This window comes from Panthera onca, chromosome A2 (genome assembly GCF_046562875.1).
Source record: "Panthera onca isolate mPanOnc1 chromosome A2, mPanOnc1 haplotype 2, whole genome shotgun sequence".
Taxonomy (NCBI): Eukaryota; Metazoa; Chordata; class Mammalia; order Carnivora; family Felidae; genus Panthera; species Panthera onca.
In genome coordinates this window covers 155,920,584-155,934,100 of record NC_138340.1, presented here as the reverse complement: position 1 = coordinate 155,934,100, position 13,517 = coordinate 155,920,584, and the positions used below count along the sequence as shown (strand labels likewise).

At 40.0% G+C, this 13,517-nt stretch overlaps 2 protein-coding genes across 2 annotated transcripts in view; both read right to left on the bottom strand.

Annotated features, from left to right (window-relative positions):
- The window catches only part of LOC132679611 (olfactory receptor 9A4-like), a 100,120-nt gene that overhangs the window by 10,097 nt on the left and 76,506 nt on the right, over positions 1–13,517 (bottom strand). The gene's annotated exons all lie outside the window — the stretch shown is intronic.
- LOC132676469 (olfactory receptor 9A4-like) lies at positions 9,345–10,289 on the bottom strand. Its single transcript, XM_060628544.2, has one exon. The coding sequence runs from the start codon at positions 10,287–10,289 to the stop codon at positions 9,345–9,347; it is 945 nt and encodes a 314-aa protein (XP_060484527.2).

The following is a 13,517-nucleotide window of genomic DNA, read 5'->3' as shown; positions in this document are numbered from 1 at the left end:
CCACATACCCTCTGTCCACAGTTATGGGAACCTGGCAAGACAAATAGAGAGGACCTGCCACCTACTCCAATGTCACCTTCTGATAATGCCACAGCCCATTCCAGTCCCTCCAACATGCACCCAACTCTGGGTGTTCAGCCATACATTTCCCTTCTAGACCTTCAAATGCTCTCAGGTCACCTCCCTGTGCTGCTTGAACTGAGGGGTCAAACTTGAAGAAAAACTATTCAGAATTAACAACAACAACAACAACAACAACAACAACAACAACAACAACAAAATACTGCATAAAAGTGAGAATGGCTGGGATGCAGAGTAAAAGCAAAATCACACTTAAAACATTTACTTTTAACGTTGAAAAAAACTGCCATCTTTCATGAAATTAGCACAGGTATTATTTAAAACTCAAATGGAGGGGCGCCTGGGTGGCGCAGTCGGTTAAGCATCCGACTTCAGCCAGGTCACGATCTCGCGGTCTGTGAGTTCGAGCCCCGCGTCAGGCTCTGGGCTGATGGCTCGGAGCCTGGAGCCTGTTTCTGATTCTGTGTCTCCCTCTCTCTCTGCCCCTCCCCCGTTCATGCTCTGTCTCTCTCTGTCCCAAAAATAAATAAAAAACGTTGAAAAAAAAAAATTTAAAAAAAAATAAAAAAAAAAAAAAACTCAAATGGAAGCATATAGGGTAAAGCATAAATATCTCTCTCCCCATCTGCTTGATTCTCCTGATCCATCTCCTAGAGCTAAATATTATAAATTATTATTATTATAATTTCCAGCATATTCATACAGAAGTTTTCTGTGTGTTTACAAGAGTGTATGTATGTATATATATATATATATGTATATATATATATATATATATATATATTCTTTTTAGTAAATTATATGTAAATAAATATACTTTCCTGCTACCTTTTTCTTGATATGTGTGTGTGTGTGTGTGTGTGTGTGTGTGTGTGCGCGCGCGCGCGCACGCGCACATGCATGCATGCTTGGGTGTATATTAAATTTCCCCATATTGTTGATGATATGTGCGGCTCCTGGATGGCTCATTCAGTTGACCGACCGACTCTTGATTCGGCTCAGGTCATGTACCCCGTGTCGTGGGATTTAGCCCTGCATTGGGCTCAGAGCTGACCATGGAGCCTCCTTAAAGTTCTCTTTCTCTCTCCCTCTGCCCCATTCTCCTGCTTACATGCTCTCTCTCTCACTCTCTCTCTCTCTCAAATAAAATAATTTGTCAATCACATTTTAAGTTACTGCTTATCTAATACTCACTTATGAAATACTGATCATTGTTTAATGAATGTGCTGATGAACATTGCATTTTCTCCAATTTTTCATGTGTGTATTGCTGCTGCACTAAATATTCTCATGTCTGAGAAACTTAATAGAAGACCATGGGGGAGGGGAAGGGGAAAAAAAAGTTATAGAGAGAATGGGAGGCAAACCATAAGAGACTCTTGGATACTGAGAACAAACTGAGCATTAATGAGGGCTGGGGAAGAGGGGAAAGTGGGTGATGGGCATTGAGGAGGGCACTTTTGGGGATGAGCACTGGGTGTTCTATGGAAACCAATTTGTCAATAAATTATATTAAAAAATATTTTCATGTCTGAAGAGTTGTACAAATACAACTTTTTAATTGCACTAAATTATGAGCTGTTATCAAATCACTCTCAAAAAGTTGCATTAATTTATAATGTCTTCTTTTTAAGTTTTTATTTAAATTCCTGTTAGTTAACATACATTGTAATATTAGTGTCAGGTGTACACTACAGTGATTCAACACTTCCATACCATACCTGTTGGTCATCACAAGTACCCTCCTAAATCCCCATCAGCTATGTCACCCACCCACCCCCGCCTCCCCTCTGGTAACCATCAGAATGTTCTCTGTAGTTAAGAGTCGGTCTCTTGGTTTGCCTTTCTCTCTCCTTTATTTTCCTTATTGCTCATTTGTTTCTTTTTTTTAAAGTCTACTCACTTATTTTGAGCCAGGAAGGGGCAGAGAGAGAGAGGCAAAGAGAGAATCCCATGCAGGCTCCATGATGTCAGCACAGAGCCCAATACAGGGCTTGATCTCATGAATTGTGAGATCAGGACCTGAGCTGAAATCAAGAGTTGGAGACTTAACTGAATGAGCCACCCAAGCGCCATTTCTTTATTTTGTTTCTTAAATGAGATTGTATCAGGCCTCTCCTGAGAGCCTGTGGTCAGGGCATTTCTATTTCAGTGTAGTATTTCCCATGCAGATCCTAGAATGATACTAACATAACAGGAGTCACTGATCATACTGTGAAGTAAAGACCCAAGCTTGAGGGCCTCATCCCCATGGCAAGTGTGCTGATAGCTGCCCACAACACCTTGGTCCCAGCATCTGCCTGTTAGCCTCTGAGTGGCTGTGTTGGGGCTTGTTATGACTCTTGGACAAAAGTGAAGGAAGGTTGCTGTCAAATGAGGAAATCTGAGGAGAATGGACTCTGTCTCAGAACCTTTACTGAAGAACCAGCTTTCTCTTTTTTCTTTTTCTTTTAATCATCATTTTATTTTATTTTATTTTATTTTATTTTATTTTATTTTATTTTATTATTTTTAATATAATTTAGTGTCAAATTGGTTTCCATACAACACCCAGTGCTCATCCCAACAGGTGCCCTCCTCAATGCCCATCACCCACTTTCCCCTCCCTCCCCACCCCTCATCAACCCTTAGTTTGTTCTCAGTCCTTAAGAGTCTCCTATGGTTTGCCTCCCTCCCTCTCTGTAACTTTCCCCCCCTTCCCCTCCCCCATGGTCTTCTGTTAAGTTTCTCAGGATCCACTTATGAGTGAACACATATGGTATCTGTCTTTCTCTGCCTGACTTATTTCACGTAGCATAATACCCTCCAGTTGCATCCACGTTGCTGCAAATGGCCAGATTTCATTCTTTCTCATTGCCAAGTAGTATTGGCTAAAATGAACAAATCAGGAGACTACAGATGCTGGCGAGGATGTGGAGAAACGGGAACCCTCTTGCACAGCTGGTGGGAATGCAAACTGGTGCAGCCGCTCTGGGAAACAGTGTGGAGGTTCCTCAAAAAATTAAAAATAAAACTGCCCTATGACCCAGTAATAGCACTGCTAGGGATCTACCCAAAGGATACAGGAGTGCTGACGCACAGGGGCACCGGTACCCCAATGTTTATAGCAGCACTTTCAACAATAGTCAAATTATGGAAAGAGCCTAAATGTCCATCAGCTGACGAATGGATAAAGAAGATGTGGTTTATATATACAAAAGAACCAGCTTTCTTAATTTAAGGCATGGTTGATTTCCTCTAGATACCTTTCTAGTATTTTCAACTATAGACTGGAAGAGCAGAAATGGAGAAGTAGGAAGTCATATAAAATATTAAAACTACTTTGGAAAAAGTAGCTTCTTATAAACTTAAATATATATCTCCGTATGATTCAGCAATTCTATCTGTAGGTAGTTCCCTAAAATAAATCAAAATGTATGTCCTCACAAATACCTCTGTTATAATGTTCACAGTGCCTTCATTCATTATAACTAATCGTGACAGAAAATAAATATCCATCAACAGAGAATGATATATTGTTATGAGGAACTGCTATTTGGCAACAAAAAGTAAAAAAACTGCTGAGAGACACCAAATGGATTAATTCAAGTAAACTACAATGAGTGAAAAGGTCAGACATCAAAAAAAGCATACTGTATGGTGTCATATTCTCTAGAATAGATATAAAATAATCTGTAGTTAAAGAAACCCCAACAATGATTGCCTCAGTGCTGAAGAGAAATTGGGAAAGATTAGATGAGTAGTCTGAGGTTTGATAGCCATCATTTTTAAATTATTGGATTATAACGATTAGCTTTTTATTCAACATTTTGGCCTGTTAATGACAGATATTGGCCTATAGTTTTCTTTTATGTTAGGTCCTTGTCATGGTTTGCATGATGGCAATTTTGGTTATCATAAAATGAGTTGGAAAACATGCTCTCCTGCCCCCTTTATTTTATGGGGGAAAATGTATTATTTCCTCCTAAAATGTGTGGGAAAATCCACCAGTGAGGACATCTAGGCCAGGAGTTCTCTTTGTGAGAAAGTATTTATAGGTGAAACGTCTTTCGTAGCTATAGGACTACTCAAAACTTCAACTTCAGTTTGAGTTTTTCAGGTGAATTGCTTAATTCATCTAAGTTGTCAAGTTTATTGACATAAAGCTGTTCATGATACCCATTTTTATACTTTTAAGGATTATTTTACTATTGGGATACCTCTTATTTCCATTTCTGGAATATGGAATATAATATAAACCAGATATCTGGCTTATATTTCATGTTCTCAAGTCATTCTCCCTATGTGTGTCTCTTCACACAGGGTGTCCCACTTGTAAGGACAACAGTCATTAGGATTAGGGACCCACCCTACTCCACTATGACTTCATCTTCTATAATTATATCTGCAAAGACCCATTCCCAATCAAATTATAGCAGCACTTTCACATTCCAATGTACTGGGAGGGTAGAACTTCAACATAAGAATGTTGACAGACACAATTCCATCCGTAACAGAAGTCTTGTTTTCTTCCAATGTGGGGCAATTATGAATACAGTAAACATTCAGGTTCAAAATTACGTGTAGACATATGCTTTCAATTCATTTGTGCATATACTAAGGAAGATAATTGCTGGTTTGTATGGTAAGAGTATAATTTAGCTTTGCAAGAATTTGCCCAATTGTCTTTCAAAGTGACTGTACCATTTTGCATTCCCACCAGCAATGAATGAGAGTTCTGGTAGCTCCACATCCTCTCCAACGTTCGGTATTTTGGAATTTTAGTCATTCTACTGGGTGCGGGGTGGTATTTCATTACTTTTTTAATTTGCAATTTCCTGATGACAGAGGATGTTGATCATTTTTTATGTGTTTATTTATCACCTGCATATGTTCTTTAGTGAAGGGTCTGTTCAGATCTTTTGTCCATTTTTTAATTGAGTTGTGTGTTCTTATTGTTGACTTTTAGGAGTTCTTTGTATATTTTGGATACATGAGCAATTTTTCATATGTGCTTTGCAAGTATGTTCTCCCAAACGGTGGCTTTTCTTTTCATTCTCTTAACAGTCTTTCCCAGAGCAGAAGTTCATGTTTTCAACTTCTGTTTCCTAAATCATGCTTTTGGTGTTGTATCTAAAACATAGTCATCAAACACAAGGTCACCTAGTTTCCTCCTCTGTTAGGTTGTGATGTTTTGTAGCTTTGCATTTGACATGCAAAGTTGAGTTTATTTTTGTGAAAGGTGTAAGGTCTGTGTCCAGAATTATTTTTCATGAAGATCTCCAGTTGTTCCGGCACCTTTTGTTGAAAAGACTATCCCTTCTTCATGGAACTGCCTTTGTTTTTTGTTACACATCAGTTGATGATATCTGTGTGTGTCTATTTCTGCGCTTTCTGTTCTCTTCCACTGATACATTTCTCTATTATTTCACCGATAACATACTGTCTTGATCATTACAGCTTTATAATAAGTCTTGAAGTTGAGTAGAGACAATACCTTCAACTCTGTTCTTCAGGATTCTGTTGGCTATTCTGGGCCTTTCCCCTTTCCATATAAACATTAGTATCACTTTGTCATTATCTACATAATACCTACTGGGATTTAGCTGAGATTTAATTGAATCTCTAGATCAAGTTGACAAAGATTGATATCTTCATAACACTTCTTTCCTGTGCATGCATATGGGGTATTTCTGCGCTTATATAGATCCTTTTATTCCTTTCATCAGAGTTTTATAGATTCCGTAGTTTTCCTCATGTAGATCTTCCATGAATTTTGTTAGATTTGTACCTTTTTTTTTGGTGCTAATTTCAAAAGCATTGTGTTTTTAATTTCAAAATCTAGTTTTTCATTGCTAGTATATGAGTTCACAAGTACACAGGAAAGCTATTTACTTTGCATACCAAACTTATATCCTGTGACCTCGCTATAATCATCTTTAAATAACACCATCTATACCACTTCACTGATAGTGCACGTATCTTATAACACAATATACTCAGTTCCTCATACATATTCCTAAACATTGCTGTTATACACTTCACTTACTCATAAGCTATAATCATCCAACACGCTGCTGTGTCATTCTGACAACTGTTGTCTCTGAGATCGGGTAAGTACAAGAAAAATTAAAGTTTTTATTTTATTCCTTCTCTAAGGTTCCTCCTTTCTTTCTATAGGATAAATTTACCAACTATATTATTTTCCTTCTCCTTCAACAACTGTTTTAACATTGCTTGCAAAGCAGGTGTACTCATGACAAACTCCTTCAAATTCTGTCCGAGAAAGCCTTTGTTTCTTCACTTTTAGTTCTTTTATTTCTTCACTGCCATTGAGTCAAGGGGCCTGGGTGAGGCTGCACTGCCCATAGATCAGTTGCGGGGAACTGCAGGCAAGGTACCCCAGTGGCTGACATGCAGGTTTTTTTATATGACCAAAGTGACAATGAAGTATGATGCTGGAATAAAAACATCAAAAAAAGCCTACCACGTACGAGTTCTCTTACAGGGATGGTAGAAAGGCTGCCCCATCAAAACGTGGGAGCACACCAAGTAAGAAGGCCTACAGAGCACAAAGCACAAGGAATAGTTTATTGTGAGGCTCATGATATCGGTAAGAGTGTACAAGCAGAAAAAAAATTAGTGTACGTACTCAGTAGAATTTTTAGACAAGGCAATTATTAACATAAGGAAGAACAACCTGACAAGTCAAGAAATACCTTTATATTGTTTGTAAATATACCCCAGTAGAAACACTTGAAGACAGTCACCTCTGAAGAGTGTGAAGAGAACCATGGACCAGAAGTGAAATGGCAATAGTCTGATGATTCACTATGAACATCATTTAGAATTATTGGATATTTTTTTCTTTTTTATTGTGGTAAAAAATACATAACACAATTTTGCCATTTTTAACCATCTTAAGTGTACAATTCAGTAGCATTAAGTCCACTCACATTGTTGTGCGACCGTCACCACCCTCCATCTCCAGAACACTTTAGCATCCTAAGCTGACACTTGGCCCCCATTAATTAGTAACTCCCATTTCCTCCTTCCCCAACCCCTGCTGCTCACTATTCTACTTTCTGTCTCTAGGAACTGGACTATTCTAGGTACCTCACATAGACGGAATCATACAACATTTTCCCTTTTATATTCACCTTCTTTCATTTAGCAATATTTTCAAGGGTCATCTATACGACAGCATGGATCAGAATTTCATTGTTTTTTAAGTCTGAATAAAATTCCATTGAACGCATATACCACCTTTTGTTTACACATTCATCTGTTTCCTCATCTGTGGAGAGGCTTTTGGGTCACTTCCACTGTTTGACAATTGTAAGGAATGCTGCTATGATTGTGAATAAAGCTTCTGTTTCCTCTTGCTTTGGAGTCTTAAGAATTCTTAATACCAAGTTATATGGATGTTTCAGTATAAAAGCAAGTGTTCACATACAGCATGTGAACAGGAAAATCTCCAGGGTTGGGGCAGCGGCCCTGATTCAGAGTCTAAATAAGGAACACAGTTTCTGACTACTGGTGGTGCCCCTGAGAGGGACAGATGACATCAGGCACAGTGCTCAACAACAATACTGGCTCGTTGGACTGGAAGGATGGAGGTTGCAGGAAAAATGGAGGAGGACTCTAATAGACTAGGGTGGCCTGATACACGTAAATGGCCTCTGAGGAGTTATAAAGCCTACGAGACACTTCTGTACAACGGAACCGACACAATATAAAGGTATAAAATGTAAAGGTCAAGCCATTGGTGTGTGCCAGTGAAAGATTCAGGAGCAAGCCTAATGTCACAGAAGAAAGAAAAATATTTGCCTACATTTGAAAAGAGCCATACACTTGTGTTGCTGCTTCGATGGGATCTGGAAAGAGTCTAAATGTCCATCAACTGACGAACGGATAAAGAAATTGTGGTTTATATACACAATGGAATACTACGTGGCAATGAGAAAGAATGAAATATGGCCTTTTGTAGCAACGTGGATGGAACTGGAGAGTGTTATGCTAAGTGAAATAAGTCATACAGAGAAAGATAGATACCATATGTTTTCACTCTTACGTGGATCCTGAGAAACTTAACAGAAGTCTATGGGGCAGGGGAAGAAAAAAAAATAGATTAGTGAGGGAGAGAGCCAAAGCATAAGAGACTCTTAAAAACTGAGAACAAACTGAGGGTTGATGGAGGGTGGGAGGGAGGGGAGGGTGGGTCATGGGTATTGAGGAGGACACCTTTTGGGATGAGCACTGGGTGTTGTATGGAAACCAATTTGACAATATTTCGTATTAAAAAAAAAGAAAAGAGACATAGAGAACAAGTACGCGAGAGGGAGGAAAGAACAGGGATTGACCTCTTACCGTCAAAGAACCCCTACTCACCCCCATGGTCAGGCAGAAAATTTACAATCATATACAAACGCAAGAAGTCCTAGATCTCAGCGTTTTAATAATCTAACTGTAGGTTGAACACAGTCCCAATCAATAGCCCAGCAACCATTTTGTAGATATCTACAAACCGACTTCAAAATTTATATGGAAAGAGAATGACAAGAGAATAGCCAAAATAGTTATGAAAAAGAAGAGTCACTTTCCACATCATTTATTTATATCATATATTAATCAACCCACCTACATACATATAATCTTCTAATATGCATGCACACTAATGCACCAATTTAAATCCAGTGCCACATGGCTGATTCTGGCCTTCTCCTCTTGCTTCTCTGGAACATACTTATCCACATAAGAAACTGGCTCCCACCAGTTGTTATCTTCTTTTGTTCACCTGTAGTATAAGTGTACAGCAATTGAAGAATTGCTAAGTCATACCCCCAGTGGGAAACAACTTTATTAACAATACCATTATGATCGTGCTCAATTCATGAACCGCAAGATCATGACCTGAGATGAAGTTAGTCGCTTACCGACTGAATGACCCAGGGGCTCCCAGAGCTGAGTGTCCTTAAAAATATTACATATATTTTGTACATTTACACTTTGAAAATGTATATTGTAAGATGTATTATAACTACAGCAGAATATACAAATGTCTATATTCAATTAGACAATAATAATGTGATCTCCAATAAGGAAAAATCCGAATATAAGTTGGTGGACTCTCAGTGTCTTAAAATTCCCTTGAAGAATTTTGTAGAATTCCCTTGCAGATGACAAACTATTTGATGATGAAAATGATCATTTCAGATTTGAATTAGTGCTATGAGACTGCTCAGGTCCATGATGATGAGTTCATGTTTGTACTTAGGAACCAGCTAACCCTTGAGGAGTTGAGAGCAGCGTTTCATGACATCTCGAAAGACCTCTATGAATTTTTCATTCCGGAGGGTGAAGATAAATGGGTTTAGAAAAGGGGTCACCACTAAAACCATCAGTGACGCTACCCTGTTGTACTCAGCTGCCTGCGTTTGCTTGGGTTTCACATAGAGGAACAAGCAGGTGCCATAGCCGATCACGACATAAGTGAAGTGGGATGCACAAGTAGAGAAGGCTTTCCTCCGGCCAGAGACAGAGGGGATCTTGATGATGGTGGAGATGATGTAGGTGTAGGAGATGATTGTAGGGATAAGAGAACCAAAAAGAATAAAAACGGCCATTAAGAATAGGATAAACTCTATGAAAAGGGTATTATTGCAGGATAGATTGAGCAATTGCCCTCGGTCACAGAAGAAATTGTTCACCACATTTGATTTGCAGAAAGTAAGCTGAAATGTGGCATAAATTGGCCAGATTTCAGAAAGGAACCCAAACACCCATGACATAATGACCACCCAGATGCAGGTGCGGCTGTTCATAATGATGTCGTACCTCAGAGGGTTACAGACAGCCACGTAACGGTCCACAGCCATCGCTCCCAGTAATGCAAACTCTGTGGTCCCCAAAGAAAGGTACAGGAAGAGCTGGGTGACACATGCAGCCAGAGATATTGTCTGCATCCCAGGGAGCAGCAGCCCCCAAAGCATCATGGGCACGATATTAGTGGTAACCAAGATCTCCAAGGCAGAGAGATGACCAAGGAAGAAATACATGGGGGACTGCAGACGTCTGTCCACACAGACAATCACAATGATGACCATGTTTCCCATTAATGTCACTGAGTAGAAGAAGAAGAAGATAGCAAAGAGAATATGATGTAGTTCTCGGGAGCCAGGGAAGCCAAGGAGATAAAATTCAGTGGCACTAGAGTGATTCCCCAACATTCAGTTCTGAGCTCTTGTTCCTTGTGGAATCTAAAGAGCAAAAGAGAGAAAACAAGTTTCTGATCACAGGAAGATTCAAGGCAATTCCAGTTTGAGGAAATATATCCTACTCCTAGACTTCACAACATAAGGCTACTATTTTATTATACAAGGTTGATATTAAATGTTTCATGAAGGATATGTGTAACTTATGAAGGTAAATGTAAATGCCCAAGAAGATGAGCAGTAGCCACCAACACCACACCTGAGGCATGAAAACCCACTCACCCAGTATGTACCCGTCTCCCAGTTCACCAGCCATCCTGCCTCCAACCCTGCCCTGACCTGCCATTCTATTCACTTCCCTGGTCACAAAGTGCTCATTCATGCCACCAACACTTCATCTCCAGTGCCCAAAAGTGTCTTCTCTGCCTCTTGTATCCATGTCCTGCAAACTCCTGCTACATTTCAACAGTTCAAAGAATCCCAACCTTAGCCAATCACACAAAGACATGATTACTTCTTTTGTTTGTATCCTCTAACATAGGTTCCATTTGCATTATATTCATTTTAAATTTCTGCCTCAATTATACTAAGAACTCTGCAGTGTTGTTACCAAGTGGGACCTATCTAGGACATTGTCATAAGAACTGTTTTGAGACAAAATATTGAGTCTTTTCCTGACTCCTGGAAGCTGGCTCCGTGGTGTGGATTATCAACTTCTCCCTCCTTATTCTCAGGATGAAAGGCATCCACCATTTCTCATATCCGTGAATGTATATCCTCCAGGCAGGAAGGGCCTCTCCAGTTCCCTGTTAGTGACCTCTAACTCTGAGATCTTTTATTCCTCTGTTCTGTAGATGACAATGGGGAGGCGGGTGCCAGAAGGAAGTCCTGTCTGTACTGCAGTCTCCACCCTGGGACCAGAAGACAAGAAAACAGTGGTGATATAGAGGCAAAATCCTCCATATTCCCCCGGTCTCAAATGTCTAGTTCCAGACAGAGACAAAACCTCGAAATGGGCAGCCTATCGCTCTAACCGAACTGCAATGGTCTCAGTCCCATAGAGCAACTTGGAAAACTCAAAGAGTGCATATGCTTATCTACGACCTTCTATTTTCTCTAGAGCCCTAGGGTAAGAAAATGTTAGAAGACGTCAATATAAATCATACTGAGTTCTTCAGGAGGTCTGGACTTCTTCCCTCACCACATGCAGGTCTTTGCTCAAATATCTCCTCTCCACAGCACTTTCCCACACATCCCCTTCAAAACACTACCTGCACAGTTTCACTCTCTAACCTTGTTAGGCTGTATTTTTATTCTATTGGCTCTCATCAGTAGCTCAAACCATATTATGTGTTTAATTGTTTATTAGTTTATCATCCTCAAAATCCCACATTAGAAGTAAGTAACTTGAAGCAAGTTCTTTAGCTTTCTTGTATTATCACCTGTGACAAGAACAGAGTCTGACAAAGTATGTGTTCTATAAATATTTTTAAGTGACTTTATCAATTAACAGGCTAAAGAACAAACCAATGAATAAACAAAGAGTACCCAACCTTTCTACCTTTCCCTCCATTCACTTTTCTCTAAAGCATTGCCCAGCCAACCTGCAATCTCTCTTCCCAGAGATCCCCACAAGAAGGCAAGCAGCTAAAAGGAAGAGATGAAGAGATATGAGAGAACAGGAACGGAGGTGATGACAGAGAGTGTGCTCATCGCCAGCACTGGGCACCGTGAAGCTGCTCTCTGCTATGGAGGGCCATCTAACCTGCAGCTACCTTAATCCATTCTTCAGGCTCTTGGTGTCCTTATTGTACCTGGCAGCCAAACCTAGACCCTCCCCCTGCTAATGCTCTGGTAACTCTCTCCTTCACCAAGGGGCATACCTGGAAGACACTCACCTGTAGGGAACGGACTGGACTGGAAAGTTCTATTGCACTTCAGGCATCATGCAGGCTCCCACGGCTAGTAAACAGCCATGCTTAGGAGACAAGGGCAGCTCCTGCTGTCTCCACTCATGGTGAAGAACACTGTCCACACCCAGGAGCTCAGGAAAAAGTCCAGAAGTAGTGCTGAGAGGAATCTAGCTATCTCCCTCCCCCTCATTCTCTCTGCCTCCTTCCTTTCTATCTTATCCATCCCCAAGGATAGTTATACACTGGAGAATCATTTGCACAGGTTCAGAGACACACTAGGGATGTAGTCAAGGAAAAGCTGAAGAAACTTTCACTCTTCCCTCCTGAGGATAATCAAGTTTTAGACCCCGGTAAAGTTCTCTGCATTGGGAAAACTTAAACACTCCTACTCAGGAATTTCTCAACTTTCAGGCTGCCATCCTCCCAGACCCTTAGTTATCACCACTACCAAGCTGTGAACACTCAGCCCCCTCATCTGCTCTCTGCTTCTCCCTGACTCCATTTAGCCCTACAGAGCCTGCGCTGCCCCCAAGCTGATGACTCCAGGACAGACTCAGAAACTTAGGGGCCACTCAATCTTCTTCTTCTTCATCTCCAAGGTTTCAGGAAGCACGGCTTTCCCGATGATCTCTGCACACTCTAAACCACATACCCTCTGTCCACAGTTATGGGAACCTGGCAAGACAAATAGAGAGGACCTGCCACCTACTCCAATGTCACCTTCTGATAATGCCACAGCCCATTCCAGTCCCTCCAACATGCACCCAACTCTGGGTGTTCAGCCATACATTTCCCTTCTAGACCTTCAAATGCTCTCAGGTCACCTCCCTGTGCTGCTTGAACTGAGGGGTCAAACTTGAAGAAAAACTATTCAGAATTAACAACAACAACAACAACAACAACAACAACAACAAAATACTGCATAAAAGTGAGAATGGCTGGGATGCAGAGTAAAAGCAAAATCACACTTAAAACATTTACTTTTAACGTTGAAAAAAACTGCCATCTTTCATGAAATTAGCACAGGTATTATTTAAAACTCAAATGGAAGCATATAGGGTAAAGCATAAATATCTCTCTCCCCATCTGCTTGATTCTCCTGATCCATCTCCTAGAGCTAAATATTATAAATTATTATTATTATAATTTCCAGCATATTCATACAGAAGTTTTCTGTGTGTTTACAAGAGTGTATGTATGTGTATATATATATATATATATATATATATATATATATATATATATATTCTTTTTAGTAAATTATATGTAAATAAATATACTTTCCTGCTACCTTTTTCTTGATATGTGTGTATGTGTGTGTGTGTGTGTG